The following is a 22,398-nucleotide window of genomic DNA, read 5'->3' on the forward strand; positions in this document are numbered from 1 at the left end:
AAGTGAGACTGGACAGCCATGAGAATCCTCATTAGTCTCTGAAGTGATGGCTGGGAAGGGAGACAGGGTCTAAAAATCCTAGATCCTGCGCACTAGGAAATTAATTTTCAACACAAGACCCAACCAGTGAAGTAGGTTGGGCAGCCAGCATACAGATAAATTCTGTGGTTGCCCATTGATTTCACTTGCTCAAATTTTGACCCCAGGGAAAAGCCTATTTTCCAATTTGTAAAGGGACAAGCCTGTTTCCAAACACAGGTCACACTACTCTGTCTATGCATAATTTAGGCGCAGTAAAACACTATTAAAAAGTAGTTTTAGACACCACACTTGCCCTTGAAGCTCTTTTCTTCATTTTCTTTTTTGTAGAAATGAAGAAACACATGGACGTGTTGCTAGGAAAACAGTGAGACAAACAGAAGGTAATTTTTGAGATGGTAGAATCATTTCAAACAGGCTCATATATTTTCTCCCTGAAGAATAAACTTTTTTGGCTCAAAGGCCCAAATAGATAATTTAAGCTTGATCCAGAGCCTATTAAAATCAACAGAATCTCCCTTCTGACTTAAATGACTGCAGGAAAAAAAAAAAAATCACAGATTCCAATTTCTTTTCATTGCACCAAAACAAAGGAAAGAAACAAAAAGCATTCACTCTCAGTACATAAAACTGAAGTCAGAAATGTGTTGTCAGTCAGACATTCTTGATCATCCTCCAACACCCCACACAGCTTCCATCATATCTCCCAAATAAGGGCTAAGACACTCAAGACCGTGAAGGGAACAGAGTAAATAAAAAGTTAGAATAATAATCACTAAAAATTCTTTCACCCCCTAGAATTAAGTTCCCTCTTTCTTGCTATTATGCTTCTGTGAGGAGATGCAGAGATGCCTCCAGATGGTGGGTGTTTGGGATCTCCCAGTCTAACAAGGGGGAACCCCTGTGAGAGAGAGCTGCTGAGCCCATTTCCCACATAAACAGCCTGGATTCAGCTTGATGTCATCCTCCCTGTAAATCCTCCACAACTCACGGCCAAGAGTATGGGGCTCCGTCTTGTAGGGACCTTGGGCTATCTACTTGGCCAAACTCTTGTCATCTTGTCATCTCACCTCACTACTCACAACTCAGGCAGGAAAAATTGAGGTTGCATATCCCCACAGCTGGTATCTACCTCCAGGCTAAGGGTTTTTCTCCTTAGAAACAACTAGGAAGGAGGTAAAAGCAGAGAGGGAAAAGCAAATGTTTCCAAAAATACAAAGCTGAGTGATGAAACAGAGCAAACATAGAGATTAGTAGAAGGCATATAGGCAGCCGCTCACTCTCTTAAGGACCTCAGCTTGTAACGAAAAGCAATATCAACGTCTGGCAGGAGGATACCAAGGCCCATACGACTGTTATCAAGTCTCACAGCTTTGTTTTCTGCTAGTTCTACATCGAAACGAGCCAATAGTAAGAAAAGAAACATCTTCATCTCATTCATCGCAAGGAACCTCCCTGGACACATGCTGATCCCAGAGCCAAAGGGCATTAGGAAATACTTCAGTTTTCTTCCTGCCTTGTAGAATGTGGTTTTCTTCTTGCCATTCTCTATGTATCGATCGAACTTATACTCCTGAAAATAAAGGAGAAAGGGAGAGAGAGTGTGATATCTAACAAGGCAGTTACATGAGTTGCTTTGTTTGCACAACGGTACGCTTCTGAAACCCAGAAAATAAGATAAAGAGGAAGACAAGGAGCTGACAGCTTCTCCTTTTTAGTTGTTTCCCTCAAGTTTCATTAACTCACATCACCTTCCTTGTGAAGAACACTCTTTAAATCCACTTACTTAGCTTAGCCCTTTTACATCAAGCTCCTTCAACTTCCACGTCTCATCCACTGAGTGTCTGGCCTATATTGATTGTAATTAGATTTTGACCGCTTTGTAGCAGGGACAATGAACCTTAGTGGAAGGACAATTTTCTTGTAAAGCATCATACGCACTCAGTGAGGTACATACATCATGAATAGGGATAATCTGCCAAATTCTGCAAATGCCTACGAATAAATTAATGCATTGCACTGATCTTGCTCTTACAAGCTAGAGTAAAAATCCATCCTTCTTTTGCACCCAGTGGTGCACATTATTCGAAACCCAGACCCGATGCTTTGCAGTCCCTTTTCCCTTCAGTTGGAGATGGTTGATGCTTAATTTGCCACATCTGACCTTCAAATGTTTTGCTCCGGAAGCTGTGTGAAAAGCCGGACAAGTGCCAGTGACTGACCATTATAGAGAGGGTGCTTTCTAGTAAGGCTCGAGGTTGTGCTTGTAACCTACGTTCCACAAATTGAACATCTTTCTCCCTATTTTCCAGTAGCAGGATCCCTGTTTAGAGATAATTCATGTTTTTGAATGAAGGAGATCTGGCATCCTCACTCAGTCAACGGCAAATTAACCACTTACAAAATCCTCCTGCATGCTTTGAATAAAAATGACAGACACTTCTTGCTTATGGTCACTCATTAGCATTTGTCCTGTTTTGCATACATCTGCTATAGCAGCAGCCATTTGGAGCTGGCTGGGAACGAGTCAGTCAGACAGAAACCAACCTCAACTGATTAAAAAACCCCACACCACAGTGAAAAATACACTGATACTGATCTAGCCATTAGATTAAAGGCTCTGAAAAGCATGCACTGCAGGTCTTGGTGTCGAGACAAAACAGTGGCAGGGGAGGTGGTCTATGAGAAAGGAACAAGATACACCGGAGGGGATATAACTTTGGGTGTTGAAGAATGGGAACTTGTTTCTGTAAATGGCAGAGGCCTGGATTTTCCACAAAGAAAAAGGTGATTGTATGTGTGTTTACCCTGACAAGTAATTCCTTTCAGTCTCTTTGAACACCCCAGCCAAAAGGAAATGTGCTGGTTTTTTTCCCAGTAAGTTATTGCTTCGTTTGAAGAAGCACAGTATCAAATGAAAGCCCAGAATACCACTTCTTCCTTAAAAAAGATTCACTTCCTGAAATGTAAATCCTTCTGGTCTAAACAAGCACTGCTAAATATGAACTGCAATAGCTTAAAAAACCAACCCAGCCCAGAGCTCTTCACTTTGCTGGAACATTTCCACAAGGTGCACGCCTGGCGTCTGGAGCAATTAAGAACTGTGGTATTGAACACATAGACATACTGGATCAAACCTTATGCTTTCTTTGTCATCTTAAGAGCCACATGAGAGTTGTGATTGCTTTTAACAAAAAGAAAAAAATAAAAATTGGTGTCTAAGGAATTGGGAAAGCAGAAAACAAGTGTGAGACAGGAATGGAGCCAATGACAATGACATCAAACTCAGGCTTGTGCTACTGAACCCCCTCGGGTTGGATAGTATTTCCTTAAAAGCTAGTTTGCTGGCTAAATAAAGACTAATTTTTGGCAACAAAGGAACTTTCAGCCACACACTAGGCCTCCTTGGAAGAGGCAGGGTGGTTGATAGCAAGGAAAAGGTGAGGACACTGAGCAAGAACAGGCAATGAAGTCCTGTGTGGATGGCCTGCTAAGAGACATTATGAAAACTGAGCAATGTCCTGTGGTTGATATGTCACTCTCTGTCACATCTCATATTTAGCTTTGTTTGGGAAACCACCATGTTGGGTTTCCTGCAGGGTTTCCTGATATTTCCCTCTATGGGATTTGCAGAGTTTATTTACAGAGTTCTATAAGTGAGTTAGGTTTTAGGGGTTCACTTATCAACTTTATAGAAAACTGACTCATTTATTTAGGCTTTGATGAGTGGAGAAAGAGGTCAACAATATATGCTTACACTTACACAATATGGTGCCAAAGCAGAAGATAGCTTCAACTTAAATTTATGTATCCAGGAGAAAAGCACTGCTACAAAATTATCTCATCAAGCTGCCTGTTTTCCCAGGAAAGTTTTCCCTAAATACATGACAAGCTCAAGACTGCACCTTTCAAAAAATTCATTCTCCATCTCTATCTGATCCTCAGTAGTTATTGTTGAAAGCACACTGCATATTTTAAGAACCAAACAGAACAGTGATTTCCCCACTTTTCGAGAGGGCCCATGTGCTGAAATCAATGTACTGCAATGTGTGGATTGCTCATTCACTATCAAAAAGATAAAATATATGAACTAAAGCTGTACTGTGAAAGCTGAGCTGAGCTGATACTAAGCAGACATATTCAAGCAATGGAAATATGGTAATATATTCCGGCAATTATTGGATAAGGGAGGGGATCAGTTTCCACACTGATGCTTTTGGTCTAGGACCTAAACAAACAGATGGACTTTTGACAAATCGATGTTGTCCAAAATAAAGTGTTAAGAATAAAATGAGAAAAAAGCTTATTTGTTAGTTGTTACTTTTTAAGGATAGAAATATTAATCAACCATTTGCCAATATATGGACTATTTTTTAAAACCCTAATTTTCTCAGCGGGCTTTGTCTTCATTTTTGTGTGGGGCCAGCCAGCAGAGTCCTCCTGTACATCACTTCCCTTTTCATGGCTTGTATTCACCCTAGTGACTATACTTTACTCCTGGTAACTCCGACACGCCCCACACCTCCTCTCAGCAAGGCTGGGGGAATTCCCACACAGCGAGATGCTGTCCCGCACAATTGCTGCTCTTGGATCTCATTTTTCCTCTGCAACCTCACATCCTTAAGTTCCTGAAAGGGAGAGCCTCAGGGAGCAATGCCTCTAACACGGATTTTCTATTAACACGTCATAAAATCCAGTTCCCTTCTTCTTTGGCTTCGGTGCCAAGGATGGCAATCAGCATGACTGGGAGACAGTGATTTGCTTAGGAAAATGGGGACGAGGAATGGATCGAGATACGAGCTCTTGAATGTCAGGCAGAGGAAGCATTTAACAGCCTCAGCGTACACCCTCTGTGGCACCCTGGGCTGGGGAATGCAATCCAGAGGAGCAACCTAGCCAAGACAGGACTATTCAATTTGCATGCAGGTGGTGAACTTCTGAAGCCCTATTAAGGCTGAGACAGGGTGGATTAATTTCGAGTCTTTGATATTCATTAACTCGAGCGTCAGAGAAAAATACAAGGAGATGACACAATTACCCTCCGAGCTTTGCTGCAGAGCAACAGCTTTACAGTCTCAAGTTCACAACACTCTACTGATTGATCAAGAAGGGGTGAATCCCTAAGAAGGGAGGTGAAAAAGCATACAGGCTGAAGTAAGACACTGCTATTATAGGGCTTCAGAGAGTCAATGATGCTTTGGGGGCACTTAGCTAAATGGCCCACATTATCTGCTATTTAAAACACCTTCTATTATTCAGCCCTCCTTGGGTATCAAATGATCCACTGCCAAACAAACCCACGTTTAGCCTAAAGTTTATGGTAGTCAGTGTGCAATTGTCAATTCCTCTGAAAGCAGTCCAAGTCAGTCTCATCACCGTATTTCTCTCTTCAGGCCATGAATCCTTTGACCTATAGGGCCCTAGAAAATACATCTGAAAATAGGAAGATTTGTTCCACAAGGCGGAACAGACATAAAAACCAAAAACAAACCCAAACCCACAGATCACAAAAGGTTTGGCTGCTGCAATGTGCCTGGAGTAGGAAGAGTAGCACCAGCTGAATGTTTACCTTAGGATCTTCATAGACCTCAGGGTCCATGTGCAAAATCTGCGGGTAAAGGGCTATCCAGTCTCCTTTCCTCAAACCGACTTCTTGATTCCCTTCAAGCCTGAGAACAAAATCCTCCTGGCTGATGCGAATGTTCATGGAGGATGAGCACATTCGTAAACTCTCGTTTAAGGCACTCTCTGCGATTAAACAAAAGCGGAGGGGGGGAAGCGTTAGAAATATGGGAGATGATTGGAAGTTATACATGGCTACGGTTGCTGAATCTCGACAGGTTTAGTAGGGCAGGCTAAAGGGAAAAAAAAAAAAGGGAAAAAACCCCCACAAAGCAAACATAAAGCAGAGACCAGGAGGAGGCAATAAACAATACCGCAGGGCTGGGGCGGGAAGCCACGACGCTGAACCTCCCGACGTGATTCTCACTGATGGTGCTGAGAAATCCTGTCGGCTGTAGGCAGCACCGAGTTTTGGGTGGAAAGTCATTATTCAGGCATCACGTTGAAATCAACGCAATCAAAGGACGCGACCGCTTTACGCATTTACATATATTTCAGAGGTTGCAAGCAAATACCAGTGAAAGCATCCACTGAGATATTTAGCTTGCCTTTTGAAAGCTGCTGGATGTAATGGTGGGACTATATGTTGGAAAAAATCATTTCACTTGTTAATTCCATAGTCATTCTGAGGATTTTTAAATTTATTTCTTTTCTTTTCAGTGCGCTACACTGCCAAATGACAGTGTCTGTTATGGTCAGAGTGAAGGAAAGCAATTCATTATTTGCCTGGTAATTTTAAGAGAGAAAGACACTTTTAATTGGCCAAGAGAAAACAAAACATAGACCTTTCTGGCTTATGGAAAGCAAGATTTCTGTCTCCACCATCACATCCTGGAAGGCTCCAGAAGCTGAATGTCCTTGCTTTCCCAGTGGCCTTCACCTTTTGCTCCTAGCACGACAGATTTTATGGCTAATTTCCGGCAATTTATCCTGGCAGTTTGAGGAGGAATTCCTTTGGGAATAATATGCATAATTTGCATAAATCATTCTGATAGCATGTATATCAGCATGTAGCTCCTGTCTAGGGCTGCATCTCTCACTTTGTAATCAAAACTGACTATTTTTCCACCAGCATGTATGGGCGCTGTTATATGTGACTTGATTCCTTCTAATCATCAGTGTGAAAAATAGCCTAAAATAGGGTTTCATTTGCACATAATAATCCAATTGTGCCTGCATCTATGTTCTGTGATATCAAATAAACCTCCTCAAAGTGTTCACCAAGGCACTGTAAGTGCTGCACCCAAAAGGTTAGTTTATTAGAGACAGTAGCTACCCAGTGTGGATGCCTCTGAAAAAAAAATAATAACAAATGTTCTTTCACTAAAAATTAAATCTGGTGCGGCACGCATAGCAAATAAAGTGGCCCTGGATGCTTTCTTGCAGGAGGTTTTTCCTTAAGCATGCATTTGTCTAAAGAAATGAGGCTGCGGTCAGCTCTGTGTGGCCAGCGCCGTGATTCAATGTGACGTACAGTGAGTCTGTGCATATTCTTTTGGACTGCCTTCGTTACTATAATCAGGCAGAGTCAAATCGGCTTGTTGGTGACGAAGCCAGAAAAGAACCCTGGTTCCAGAAGATGGCCTCTACTGCGGATAGCCACAAGGCACCTGACACGATAGATTTCAACTGGCAGCGCTCTGGCAACAAAACTTTACGCGGTACAAAGAAAGGGTCCAGCCTCTGCTCCCAGACGGTCTTCAACCTGCGGAAAATGGAGCTGGTAACTCCGTGCTGGTCCACCATTTGGAAATGGTGGTGACATACGTAGCGACACCAGAAATCAAATGTGGAAGGGGGAAGGAGGGGAAAAAAACCCCAAAACACCCAAAGAAAAATAGTAATTAAAGCTGCGCTGTGAAATAGCAGGTTTACGTTTAACCGCCCAAGCGAGGCGGTCACATCCTATGGGCGGACATCCTCCCAGAAAGCGCGGCAGTCCCTGCCCGCTGCCGGATCCCAAATGACAATTGGGCAGCATATCTTATGCAGAAGTTAATCACAATAATGGAGCACAAAGTGTGGCTTAGCGGTCAGATCGTAAATGACAAATCTGTTTTACCTTCCAGTACCAGTTATGTGTGGAAGGCGAGCTTGGCTCTTGCTCTGAGCGATCATGCCGATAATCATTAGATGACAAAAGTAATGAGTCACATTATGATCAACAAAGGAGAATGGAGCTTATATGGCTTTGCAGGCTCACATTAAAAAAATAGACAGTCAGCTTTCCACAAATGCCGGAGCTATACATTGAGAGGAATGACAACTGCACAATAAAACTGCAGCCTTTACTTGCAGTTGTCATAGTTCAGCAGACACCAGCCATCGCCGCTGACAGACCAGCTGGGTAGCTTGGGAGGCCTTCCATTCTGCACCGTGAGATACAGTAAATTATCCAGCACGGTAGAGCAACATCTGTTTCTGTGCTTGTGCCGAACAAACAAGGCAATTTAAAGCATACCAAGGGATAACCAAGCAGCAAATGAACATGACCCTCATTTTTTTCCCCCCTTCTTACACACATGAGATGCTAAACTTCACTGTGCGTGCGCTACATAAAGCAGCCAGGCTGTTGTTTGATAAGGTGTTGTCAGAGAGATTTTACATATTTTCTGGAGAGAGAGAGGGAGGGGAAAAAAAAAAAAAGAGATATCTCTCTCATAGTATTGTTATTCTTAGAATCCTCCCACTTCTCTCTCTGTTTCTCTTATACTAAAGCTAGCACTCAGCTTCCAATTCATTCTAGATTTTTTTTTTAAAACTGTTTCAATATACTTATAAATATTCAGTCTTTAAACCCTAATTTGCTATACTTAGTTCACATGCCTTCAAGCATTTGTCTTCCAATTTCCACTGAATAAATGCGTACTAATGAGAAATAGAGCAAGCTGCTGAGGCAAAGCTGGGTGACTTGAGCCTGGCCTGCCACCAGCTTGTGATAGGCAGGCAAATTGAGTTAAAATGAAAAGTCTTGTCAGCTGAAATACAACATGGTAGCCAAACAGCAAGCTGTCAATCATCCAGCCAAAACAAGGGACTGCAGGTAATAAAAGGTCATTGCGAATCATAAGTGCATTTGGCTTTCGTAGGCAAGTTAATTTTAATTAAACATGATCTCTATCTGTAAATGTTTTATAAAACTTATTGTGCATAATGGATTGTTAATTTTACACTAACACATAGCAGGTAACAGGGTACTATAATTATTAGAGTGTATTGTAGGAAAATAGCTATCGAGTATGCAAATAATTTGGGGAGGGTCATTTACCCACAGGCATCACGGTGTGCCAACACAAACGATGATCTGAAACAAGTATGTTTGCATCTTACTAAGAACTAAATGGCACTGCCCAGCCCATTCCAGGAAAATACATTTATTTCTCTCAATCCAACCAACAATTTTAATGCTTAGCAGTTGTGTTACGACTACGCACTCCGTATTAGCTGCTTTTGGGTTCCTACCCTTTCCTGTGTACACAACATTTTTTCAAGCTGTGCTCTTTTCGCAGGATATATCTGGGATTCAGCGATGACCTGGGGCAAGAATACTTCACCATATAAACGAATGGACTAATATTAAACAAACGAACTGACTAAACATGCCTAGCATTAACCATGCACCAAGTATAGCTCTGCTTTACCCTCTGCGTTTCCATTATAACCATAAAAGCTGACAGACCATTCTCATGTGTCGTTTACCATATTAGAGCTCCGCTGTGAGCCATAAGGACTAATAGTGTATGTTACTCTGCACACACAAATACGTGCATTTGGGGTTCAGGAAAAGTCTTACATAGACAAAACAAAGTGTGCTGTCCCAGAAATGCCATAAAAAAAAAAATAATCAGAGCCAAATTTTGATAGTTTTGCTGTGGGTTTAAAGCCTTTTTTTTTTCCCCTAATTAAAAAATCATATACCTGTGCTTTGAATTCAGAGGCAAATCAGGCTGTGTTGTTCCCTAGACCAAAAGAATCTTGTCCATAATAACAACGTTGCTTCTTAAGAAAGGCTTTTTAGCAATTCTTGCTTGTTCTCCATAGCATGAGGAATCCAAAAAAACAGGCTCTTGTATATAGTAGGCCAAAAAGAGGACGGAGAATCAGAGCGCTTAAAACAGGAGAATGAGATGACAGGGTGATGAACGTAAGAGAGTCCCACCTGGTCTGCCTTACTCGAGAGCAGGGACACAAATTGCAGCTTTCCGTGCTCTGGGTTGGCACAGGGGGAGCGGGAAGAGGACAAGCTCAGTCTTGGAGGCTGGGGTCAGTGAGCTGCAAGGGCAAAGGCAGTGTTGGCCCCCACTTCCTGCGACGTGGGGATTTTGGGTGCAGAGGCAATGCAAATTGGGACCTCTGTCCCTCCTATGCATTTATTAACAAAACATCCCTTCCCCTTTCCACTGAAGCATGAATTTAATCCTCTTATGGTACAGATTTTTTTTCTATATTATTATTTTATGGGACAGTACCCAGCCCTTTATGACTTAAGTGCCAGAAGAATTGAAATCTAGCTTCTGTTCATACCACATTATGTTTAACGCGAATATAAAATTTAACAAAAGTGTTACAAGAATACTACAAAGTAGGATGTGGCACTTTCCTCTCAACACATAAATCAAACGTTACCAAGGTACTTCAAGGACCAGCAAAAGAATGACACAGTTAATGTTTTAAACTGTTCATACCATTTTGCACCAGATGGTTTTAGTGAAGTACATGCTTTTATTTTCCTTATTCCTACACTTCTGGGGTGCATTGCTTTTTTTCATTTTTTTTTTTTTTAACCTCACCATTCCCATCTTGGTCTCCAAATACAAAATAAATTATCTCTTGAACTTCTTGATGCTCAGTAACTTTCCTTTTCTATTATTTTCTGGTGGATGCTAACTGATGTGAAGCAATTTTACTTGTGTTCCTTAAAAGTACATTAAATGCTTGGAATGTCATGTTATTCTTCAAAAGTGTTCTTAAGTGTTCTTTAACACGAATAAGTAAAAGATCATCAGATAGTCATAAAGATCATCATAAAGTCATCAGATATGCCCCCTACTTCAAAAGCACCCTTCATCAATTAGAGAGAAATCTGCACCAAAACAGCTGTGACTCCAAAGGAAATCAACTTTCTGGACTCACGCTAAAGAAGATAAACATTAATGCTCTAAGAAAAAGCAACTGGATCAATCTCAATTTTATATTTGTACTAGAGAAACAATTCAGGTTTGAACACTAGCTCTTGATACATGCCACGTTGGATGGTCATGGAGAACGGCAGCTACTATAACCAAATCTAGCTTAGAGACTGTACTGCTCCACCACCCTGTCTTGACACAGCTTCTTTGAAGAGTGGAACATCAGTTCAGGCCATGAGCTACCAAAACATATAGACATGAGCTCAGTTTTAACAGAGGGCTGGTTTCAATATTTAGGAAGAGAGGGATATTGAACCTTCATGCTTTTATTCAGCTGTCATCTATCCTGCTAACACTACCTATGGAGACTTTCAGACACCTAAAGGTTAGGTTCCTACCCTCTACACCCTCTCTCCTCCCTTGGGCTGATTTTAGCATTTGTCTTGCCAGTGCCTGAGAACTAGCAAATGAAGTGAAACCATCAGCTGATGCTCTGAAGGCCTATCCAGCTCCTGCATCAAACTGCTTCTAAGGGCAAGTGGTAAAGGTCTCCCTCTGAAACTGATCTAGAATTGGAAGACCTGTATTTCACTTAAAGCTCCCTTATTTTGAATCAAGGTACGTTTTTTTTCAATACTGGCAACGCCATTTCTACTCTGTAAAGCTTTACCTTCTTATATTTTGTTCAGAGGCACTGCTCAACTGAAGCCCGCTTTAGAAGTCTTTGTTTTGCTGAAGAGCGAAAAAGAAAGAAACTGCTTGTGAAAAAAAATTACATTTGCAGTTTAAATACATTATCCTGCTTTAATTTCAGAAAAGGGTCTTTCTTGGCAGTACCATACAGAAGTATTTGAACTGCATTAACACTTCGGCAGATGCTCAGAATCAAACAACTTAATAGGCATCAACTTTTTTTCAAATAATTGCAAAGCTTCGATTTAGCCTTTTGCATACCTTGCATAGTTAATTACCTAGGCTTTAATGTTTACATGCAATGAGAGTATCTACAGCTATAAACTACATAATTTATAATTGATGTAAATGGGTGTTATTATGTCAATTAGGCAGCTGTGTCCTCCACCTTCTCAGTAAACCGAAATGAGTGATAAACCGAGTTTGCCGGGAGAGCCCCTCTTTTCTTCCTAACAGATAAAAATAAATTACCTAGGTAGACCAGGTTGTCCAATTGTTCTCTGGTGAGGTGGATGTTATATGTGGGGCCTCTCTTTTGACCTGTTGACTGCAGCAAATGGTCAATCTCGTCACGCACCGCTGCAAGAGCTTCTGGGTGCCGCAGAAGATAATACATGGCCCAGAATGTAGCTGGAATCGTGTTTCCCACAGAGGCCCACAGGAAGGCAAAATGATGTGCTGGGAGAAAATAAGTGAAAAGGAAGATTAATAGCGTTTATTACACTGATTAGATTTGCAGTGTGCTAATTAAAAGATGTTAGGACACAGACCCAGCCAAGGATCAGTGAATGCTAATGAGGACCAATAGGCTTCTGAAGTCTAATTTTCTGCTTAATGAGAATAGTTTGAAATGTAATGTCGGGGGGGTGGGGTGGGGGGAATAAGGGGAGGAAATGCAGCTCAGTTATAATCTTTCTCATTATCACCATTAAGTATCTTGTTTTACCACCTCAGCACAAAAAAAAAAAAAAATCAATTATCATAGAGGGTTGTTTCAGAGTAAAACATTTTATCATTAGCCAATTAGAAAGAACATAAAAAAATTTCAAGGTCGCCATTTTGCCTTTTTATTTCAAAGGTCTATAGTAAATTATTTTATTTTAGACAAGCAATCATTCACAAGTTTCCTACCTGCTTTGTCATAATCTCCAAGCAGCTCGTATTTCTCAAATATATCTTGTCTGGCTTGGACCACTTTTGACCCTCCCAGCCATTTTGTCATGTTCTGAAGTAAAAAATGATGTATAAGCTCCTTCCGAACCTTCTTGGTAGCTCCTAGCAACTCAATTGGTATGTTTGCAGCTAAATAGGGAAAGCTGGCATCAAACTTGATAAATTTGTCTCTGATTTCACTAATAACTTTGTGGCCATCTGCAGCAGGAACTCTTCCATATAGTGTTACAAAACTGGCTTCAAACATTACAGAGCAGCAGAATTTGTACATTTTTTCTGTTTCCCAATCTGTTGCTTGTGAGCATTTCCATTCAAATATATCCTGGAGATTTTTCATCATGTGGTCAGAAATTATATCCAAAGGCTTGCCTTGTAAATACTGGTAGATTCTGTGCAGGTTTTCCTTGAGATCTGGGAATTTTCCCTTCGACAGGGCTGGGTAGTCAAAAGTTTTGGAAGCCATTTTATCAGCAAATTCATGGAATTCAAGTTGTTTGCTATTTCGGATGACATAGACATATTGAAATGGGTCCATGATAAAGGTAATATATCTACCTGAATAGAAGAAAAGAAAAAAATAGACACACATGCACTTTTACAATGTGGTGATATTTTCAGAAGTACTAACTCAAAATAAGGCAATGTCTGGGGAAAAAAGCACACAGAAAATACCCAAAGCAAAGATCTGTGAAGAAACACGCAAAGAAAAAGAAAATAAAAAAGTAACAGGTTTTATTTAGCTTTGGAGAAGAAGCAGTACTGATTCTCTTTGTCAGGATGGAAATTTCACCTGCGTACACTTTCATGGCTCTTCTAAAATCAGTGTGAAGCCATTTCCATGTAGACTGTTTTTTCCAACAGTGGGGTGTGATCTGCAATTGTGGCACTCTGGAATAAATCATTTACCACTCTGGTATAATTCATGAAAATACAATGTGGAGTTGTAGCAGCATTTGCAAATTGTAGGTTATTACCAGCAGAAAGGGAGAAGCACACACATTTTACCTGCATGGAGGGACATGAATGCGGGTGGCTGGAGTGGAAAACATGTCACCTAGGCAGCTTTTCCTCAAGGAGATGACACAGAGACTCAAAATCTGCCAGTTATGTCTTTAATTGCACACTGTAATCCCCCAGCATCTAAAGTCCCTCTCACATCTGTATTTTTCCTGAAGTTTTGCTAACTTTTTATTAAGGATGTGCTTAGTATCCGCAAAATGACTCCTTTGGGATTTGATTTTGAAGCTGTAGGTTGCAATGGAGTAAGATGCTGTATTTAACATGGATACCCTTTTGGGGTATGCACTGTCCTAGTGCTATCATGCCTTGTGCCAGACTCCACCGACAACTTCCTACCCTTCCTGAGGTTCTCAGTGCGGTGACAGAGCCATACCTTCAGCTGCTTGTAGAGGGACAGGACTGGCATCAAGTTTGATGCTTTTCCAAGTTGTCTCTGCCATAAAAATCCTGCAACTTCTCCCTAAGCTTTAGGTAAACTTAAAGTCAACAAGAAGAGCATTTTGGTGAACTATCATGAATCAAAATACTAGCGCTCCCAAAACTCAATTAAATCTTAACTCTTTACAGATGACTCCCATATTAAGTCTAATCTAGAGTTCCTGACTTAACTTGAAGGGAGAGGTGCAATAAGGAGAAAGGGTACCCATTAAAATGTACACATCCTCTGTGAAATATCCCAGTTATCAACTTAGGAAAATAGCAAAAGCTTCCAGCGCTTAGAGTCTAATTCCTTCTCATTAAAGGGACAAATCTCCTTTGATTTTAATGGGATCACTACATGCTTAACTGTGGACCAAATTTGGCTCTGTGACAGATGTCCTGAGATAAAGAAGTCACTACCACTAAAAAAGTCAACAAGTATCCATGGTTACCATACAGTGATATCTGAATTATCACAGTTATTCCATATCCTGACTGGTACATACACACAATGCTCTACGGTATATCTGGGTGCACCCTGGTCTTCCGCTGCAATTACCAGATGTCATGATTTCCCTCCCAATTCCATCCAGTGCAATCCCAGTGAACCAGTAAGGAAACACAAAGGACAAACTGAAACAGAACTTGAGCCTCTTCTTTTTGTTGTCAACAGCATGGGAAGGTTTTTAAGGTCCCCATAGAGTTTGCTTTACTGTAACATTATCAACCATAGGTATAAATTAAATTTTAAAGAATAAATATATTGAGAAACCAGCATGAAAAAGAAATTCTCAGTTCCCAGTCCTCTTTTCTGACCATTTCTTCCTTCCCAGAACACAGAGGCTGACAGGAATTTTTAGTCTTGACCTCTGCAGGATCTTTGTCAAGAGTCCTAGAATTGCTCTCCCTTTCCAGCTTTCACCCACTTTCATGCTCTTTATTGAGGCTACCATCTTTGTGCTCAAATCTTGGAAAGAATGCCCATTGGAGCAATTTTTAATAAATAGATTTGGAGTGTTATTAACCCTAAAGATGAAACCTGGCTTCCTAACTTTGCATTTACAGGGTAAACAATTTAAGTTAAGATTTTTAATTAATATTAATTTAAACCATCTGTCCACCATCTGCTTATTTCTGATGCAAAATATGAGTTTCTTTGTGATCTTTAATCAGACACTTAGCAAACGCACATCAGTTCTTACAATTTTTAAGTAAGAAAATGATTTTCAGCAAATGCGTTTTCAGACAAACAAACTATTCTAGCAATAATTTTAAATCAAAACTCACACAACACTAGCACATACTTTGGGGAAAAAAAAAATCTCTGAGAAACAGAATATCATAGATCTCGATTTTTATTATTCTCATCAGGTTCCTGGTAGCAAAAAATAAGTATATACCAAAATATAATTAATTTTGGAGAATCAATTCAGGCTCCAGACCACACCACTGCAAGTCAACAATCTATATAAATACATAAAGCAAAATACTTTTGTTACCACATTTAGTAAAGGTCTATATAGTCAGAAAGGCTGAACCCCTCTATAATGAAGGCAGCCTGTTTACATACCTCACCGAGAATCTAATTTTAGATCTCTTAATGAGAAAAAGAGTAAAATGTAGAGCTAATTAACTGCAGTTAGAAAGTTGTTGTTGTGAGAATGGGTATGGGAGCTTTTAGCAATTACAGTCATACTTGCACACAGATGCACTATGCGGCTATACCGGTTAGCCCAGTCTCTTCCATACAGGAACAGATTGCTAATTACAAAATCGTGCCCCAACACCTTCGCTACCCTGAGCAGCAAACATCCGAACTGGAACAAACTTTCTCACCTCAAGTCATGATTTTACATTTTGTAAATGTCAATATGGTTCTTAATTTTGCTTTTTAAATCCTGTCATTGTCCCTGGTGAGGTCTCTTCCCACTGATTGTCCCTGGTGGTGTCAGAGGTGCCAACAAATGCAAATTTTTCCTAAAGTTACCAGTTACTATTCGGTATTTTAAAATGCAGCTTCTTCCCTTCCCTCGGATGCCTTTCCATTGCAGCTAATGCCAGGAACCACCTTGTAAAATCAGGCTTTTCTGAAACTGAACTAAAATCTTGATGCTCATGATTTTCCATCAGACCGATAAAGGTAAATGCCAGATCAGCCAAAAGTGGAGGCATATCACACGCTCCACAAATCAGGAAGCCTTAAATATTGAAGGTATTTATATAGAAACCATTGGGGATCAAGCCTTTCCTTGTTAAGCATAAAAAATTCCCTCACACGAAAACTAAGTAGTCATGTCCATACAGAAATGTCACACTCCAAATCCCAACAGTTTAGAGTCACTGAGCTATTTTATTTAGTACTGTAAAAACAAGTCAAAATAAAAGATGTATACTTGTTTCTGTAAAAAGTCCTCTGATTCTTTTTAAAATATGGCTACAGAGAATACATGCTTCCCCATCCGATCCTCCAGTCTGCATTACACCCGGGCTGCAAATAGCCTGCTTATCTCCCTTTAGTCTAGAAATAGAAGATTGATGTGGAAAATATGAAAATTGTCAACTTTGGTAAATCTGAGCACAGAAGCCAGTATTTGTATGATAGTTAAGAAATTACTCTAATAATGCATTCTGGAGCTTTTAAATGCTAATGATGAAAGACAAGCATTTCAGATGGCATCTAATGATGGATGTTATTTGGGTAATGCTTGCAGCAGGCGTCAGTTTGGTAAGGAGTAAATTACCTTTTGCCTGATAAAAAAATGTGATATGTTGCTGCAGGTGTATCGTGATTTAAAAGAAAATAATGACTGAGTATTCATTACAGCAGTATTCTAAAAGGCAAGTGTCCTTAGTAAAAAACCCTACAATTATTTTATTAAAAGTTTAGCTAGTCTCAGAGAGAGTGTTGTAAGGTTTGGTATCGTTCCTAATAACTTGTCAAGGAAAGGAGACAAAGTTTAATCCCGAGAATCAACAACAAAACTCTTTGGAGCTCTTTAAGTTCTTACGCAGCCGTCTGCCTATGCTGCTGACCCTTAACAGAGAGGCTGGCTTGGGAAGTACGATCATCTCAACACAACAGACTCTCTCTCTTCTCTCTCTCTCTTTCCCCTCCTTATTCTTTTCTTTTCTCTCTCTTTTTTTTTTTTTTTTTGAAGACTATTGCATTTACGTAATCGTCCTCTTATTAGGGAGATTCTGCTGAACTGCTGACAATGATGTACAGTGGTTCTTCGCCGGCGTGACGTTTGGGGAAAACGATTCTGCTGCACCACCACACAAAACCAATTAGAGAACTATTTTCTGCGACAGGTCAGGAATTTACATTGTTTCTCATAGAAAGATGTGCTTTTTAATTTCTTTATTAAGATGACATCCATGTCCCTTGTGACTTTTAGGGATGACAATCATTTGCTCATCACATGGGAAAGTACAATCAGCGAAATCGCATTACCGGTACGGGGCAATGCCAGAAACTCCAAGCATCGTTCTGCATTTTCCAAATGAACTAGTTTGAGAACCAATAATTAGAGCAATATATATTGATAGAATTTTTTGACAGGACCTTTAGACACCCACCACAGGGGTAAAGAGACGATAGTCCATATACAACAGGCTACGCTATGTTTGCCATACATACAAACGTCATCTTTGTCAAATCAGTAAGACATACAGAAATCCTGTATGTCTTCGGGTCAGGACATGATAGGAGCTACTAACTAGCTTCAGCTTCTTCCTTGACTTGTGGATGACAGACTGTTTCTCCTAGTGAAGTCTTGACGGTCAGTATTTTATACAAAAAAAATCAGAACTTGAAGTAGTATCTCTGTTATGACAAATTCACAAAATCAAAGATTTCCCTGCATAAGGTTGAAATGATATCCAGAACTCACTCCATTTACCTCAGTCTCTATCAATGAAGGCTTCCTCAAAATACCTAAACACAGGGAGATAAGTCGAAACGGAATTTTGTTTAACATACAAATAGAAATTTGTGAAACTAAATTGCACTTAATTAAACACACAAATCTCTAAACATAGTGTTGCGCAAAATAATAAAGAGGTGAAAGAAAAATAAATATTTGATTAAACACATTAAGGATTCTGAAGTATGACTGTTACTAGTTTTACGAAAATACTAAGGTAGTCTTTGAATTATAATTATCAATCTGTATTTGTAAGAAGCCATGACTGTATATAGTGTGAATGTACATTAACAATTAAAAAGGCTGTATTTCAACAAAAGTTGGTGTTGTAATGTCCCAAACTCACTTTCAAGATGGGAAAAAATCTGAGCATATAGTTTCCACAGGAAAAAAAAAAACTCTGAATGGATTAAAAAAAAATTCATACATTTATTAGCAGTAAAAATGTTCTTCCAGAGGAAAAAGAAGGATTTAGTAAGAAGAAGAAAGATTTTATTAATTAAACATACAGCTTGCAATTTAATTAATTGACTTTTGAAGAAAAAGATTATTTTTATTGCAAAATGTTACTTATAAGGAAATACAAAGCTAATGCTACTGCCACAAAATTACAAAGCAAACTTTATAATTTACATTTTTATTTGAAACTCCCTAAAAATACAGGAATAGCTAACATTGAGATAGTCATAACTCTAAAATTGATCATTTTGAAAAAGGGTATCAGCATGTAAAGGGGCAAAAGATCCATTACACCCACCTACACTAATAAGAGTTTGCCTTTTTCTGAACAGAGGAAGATGCTCTTTTTCAAATAGATTTTAGTAAAAAGTACACCTGTATATAGATGTGTAAATTTATTTATTTAAGTGTAATTCAAGATTTCAGTTTCATTCTATGGTTTTCTTTACAGCTAATTGTCTACATGAAATCACTCAAATGTTTGCATTCGAGCTGGTGTAGTAAGACAGCTACAAACACAGAAAGCAGCAAGGTTATATCATACTTCCTTATATTGTTATTTTCAGCAAGCATGATCAGAGTAAGAGGCTGGAAACGGGAAGTTTCTGTGTTCCAGTCCTGATTGTATCACTGAGTCAATGTGTCATTCATTCCCTTGTGTTCCTGTCAACCAGTTGTAAAATGTGTGAGAACATATTCGGCACTTTTTTTCTTAAGTGTTTTCTAAATTTAATCTGATATTTTTCTGTGCGGTGTCAAGATGATGTTAGTTCTCCCTTCTTTAGGAAAAAAACCCCAAAACAATACACAATTAAATGTGCTGGCAAAATCTATGTTCATACATTACATGCCTACAAATTCTGTCAATACGCATGTATACCTATAGCTGTATATAAATCCACATGGTCACAATTATATCCTATGGATACTCCTTATGCATACAGTACATGTGAATTTAAGTAATTTTCATTGTCCCATGCTACACAAAATTGTTTTTGATTAAGGAAGATTCTAAACTAAATATATGAATTAGTATTTAACTTCACTGATGGAAAAAATCAAGACAAATATTTCTCACCAGCAATATGTACAGTGAAAATATCTCCAAGTTTCTTTTGCTGATCCAGTAGGAATTTGAAAGCATCTTTTCTAAAAATCAAAGCCTTCCCAAGGTAAGGAATCCAGCCATTTATTAGTGGGGGCTCTCCAGTCTTCCTGTTAAAAACAGAAAAAAAAAAAAATCAGGGATTAACTTTGGGATGAAAGCAACTCATCTTTATATCTATTTCTATATTACACTTAGACCCACCATCCACATAATGTGATTCTTGCAATGTATAATATGTTGTACAGAAAGTTCTTCAGATATGATGGCAGGTTAAATCTAATCACACCTCTGAGCACAGAAGGCTCTGTGTGGTGATCAGGAAAAATAAGTGAGAGAAATTGAGACGCGTTTAACTACGGGTCGTCCAGTTATTACCATCAAGTCACGAACAGGGAAAAATGACATTTGTAGAAAATCTCCCAGCAAAGAGTCCTCTCATTTTCAATATTTGGTGTGTCAGAGGAAGATGTATCGGAAGGCAATTATGACAGATTTAGGTAAATAGGACGCCGACGTACCACACGGAACAACTAGCCTTACAGATAATGTTTTAAGAATTTTAGTTTGCCATCATGCAGAACAGCTACCATTCTAACTAAATATCTTTCAAATATACAATAGTAATAGAGGCCAAACATTTACCATATAAATCTTAATCTCCATATATTTACAGGCTCCTAAACTAGAAATGTATATGAACAGTTTAAGATGAAATTCTAGAAAATGCTATTTGCATCCCAGTCTAACAAAGCCACCACTGTGTGTTAGTTATGTTTATGGAATAGGATAAAATACCTGTTAAGATTCTAATAAGTTACATTTTTCTTTAAGAAGAAAAAGGCTCCCACACCGTCCTATTCCTGACTGCAAGTAAATGCTTTCCTTCGTGCTGGTCTTTAGTTGCTTGAATCTGATTTACAACAAAGAAACATAAAGCGTGCTTGCTCTGCAAAGGATTAAAACAAATATTCACGAACAACTCTGCTGCTACATCCCATCTGTGAAGGTGACTTATACTACATGCAGAACAACTCATTCTGATTAAACACAAGATATTTACTAGCTTGGATCTAATCAAAGATCAAGGGATCACAAGCTTTACTACTATCATACACAGCATGGATTTTTATGTAGCTGGATTAACCCTATCATAGCCACATTCTCCCTTGAACTGCTGTAACAGAAATGAAAAAAAAAGGTAAACATCATATGCTGTATTTAAATTTTTTATTTTCCTAATTAAAACTTTCTGATCAGGAAATTACAAGCCAATGATTTGGTCTCTTATTTTAAAAAGTTGCTACACATTTAATTCACATATAAACAGGTGTGGCCACACCAGGTTGCACATCTTGATCTCCTTCTGTTTAAACTGTTTAAATTAGGAATGTTAGTTTTTAATAACATCCTTTCGTCCTCTGGAAAACCCATAAACCTTCTGGTCCAAACCCGACAATCTCACAGCTGACACATTTGCCGTGGCTTTTTTGTTTCTTTGGGTTTTGTGGCTTTGGGGTTTTGTTTGTTTGCTTTCTGGTGTGGTTTTTTTGGTTTGTTTGTTGTGGTTTTTTCGCTGTTTTGTTTTGTTTGGGTTTTTTTGTTTTCTTTTTAGTTTCGAGATGGCGGAACCCCTCTTTTTCCAGTACCCCCCATAAACCACTGCATTATCCATCCCCTAGCAGTGAAATAACAACACTATTTGCTCAAGTGGTCCAGAAAACTTTGTAATGGTTAATTCTGTATTAAGTGAATACAAGAAAAGAACTAATCTGAGATTACACAAGAGGGATCACCAGCCCTGGAAACATAACAGCCCACTCGATACCCTCAATTATCCCCTCCAAGCCCATAAAGAATCTGGATGATTTACCCATTTTTTTCCAGCCCAGACTATTAAGTCCGAAGAACGGCTGCTTTCACTTCCCGGGCTGGACACTACGCCCTGTAAGTAGCATCCTGACAAATATTTAGATCGGCTTTTTGTCATCTTCTAATTGAATGCATCTAATTTCACCCTCCACGTTCTGTCATCCGGTCAGAAGCTGTATTCTTCACAAGCTCTCCGCCGGGTAAAAAGGAGGCAGCTCAGAAATCCAGGGGAAAATTAACTTAATGCTCCAAGTCTGCGGGATCACATCAGGGAGACATTCTGCTATCGCAAAGACGTGAGGGTCATCGTTCGCTTCAGACATGTTTAGCTCAGCAGCAATAAGCTTAACACTGTTAAACACCATGTCAAGACTACGAGGCTTCCAGAGGAAAATATAACACCAGTTCAACTTATGACCCACAGCAGACTGATAACAGAAAAGTGTCTTCATTTCTAGCTTTCCCTCTCTTGGGAAGATGGAGGTCATCTCCATGACTTATCGATGTCTGCCAACACACAGCAAAGAAAAGAGCACTGCATATATTTTAGTGCCTCCCAAAATACTATGCTTCGCTGCACAAACTTTGAAGCAGCCGCAGTGCCGCTGACCCCAGTTTCCTGAAGGACTCTCACCGGCATCCCGGGTACCACCAGAAGATTCCGTCGCCTTCAGATGCTACACTGAATCATTAACAAAGCCCACAGAAACTTTTACTGGTTAATTAATCTGTTTACAAACTTCAACTTCAGACTCACTTTCTAGCCATTGTAAAATTTGATAATTAGACAAAATATTACATGTGTTGAAGGTACAGTTTTCTCATGATATAGCATATGCTGTTATATCAAATGCAAAATATAGCTAAGGAATATAAAAAAACCCAATATGAAGTGTTTTGATAGCAATTTAAGACCTGCAACCTTTTTTAACTGAAGCAT

General features: G+C 39.3%; 1 protein-coding gene across 1 annotated transcript; it reads right to left on the reverse strand.

Annotated features, from left to right (window-relative positions):
- Nucleotides 1-1,000: 1,000 nt before the first annotated feature.
- On the reverse strand, nt 1,001-22,398 carry LOC104504799 (25-hydroxycholesterol 7-alpha-hydroxylase). The gene is made up of 6 exons (XM_010151775.1): nt 22,391-22,398; nt 19,560-19,696; nt 12,615-13,211; nt 11,955-12,161; nt 5,609-5,787; nt 1,001-1,612 (listed from the first exon to the last, which is right to left on the reverse strand). The coding sequence occupies exons 1-6, from the start codon at nt 22,396-22,398 to the stop codon at nt 1,316-1,318; spliced, it is 1,425 nt and encodes a 474-aa protein (XP_010150077.1). The 3' UTR covers nt 1,001-1,315.

This window comes from Eurypyga helias, unplaced genomic scaffold (assembly GCF_000690775.1).
Source record: "Eurypyga helias isolate BGI_N326 unplaced genomic scaffold, ASM69077v1 scaffold9305, whole genome shotgun sequence".
NCBI lineage: Eukaryota > Metazoa > Chordata > Aves > Eurypygiformes > Eurypygidae > Eurypyga > Eurypyga helias.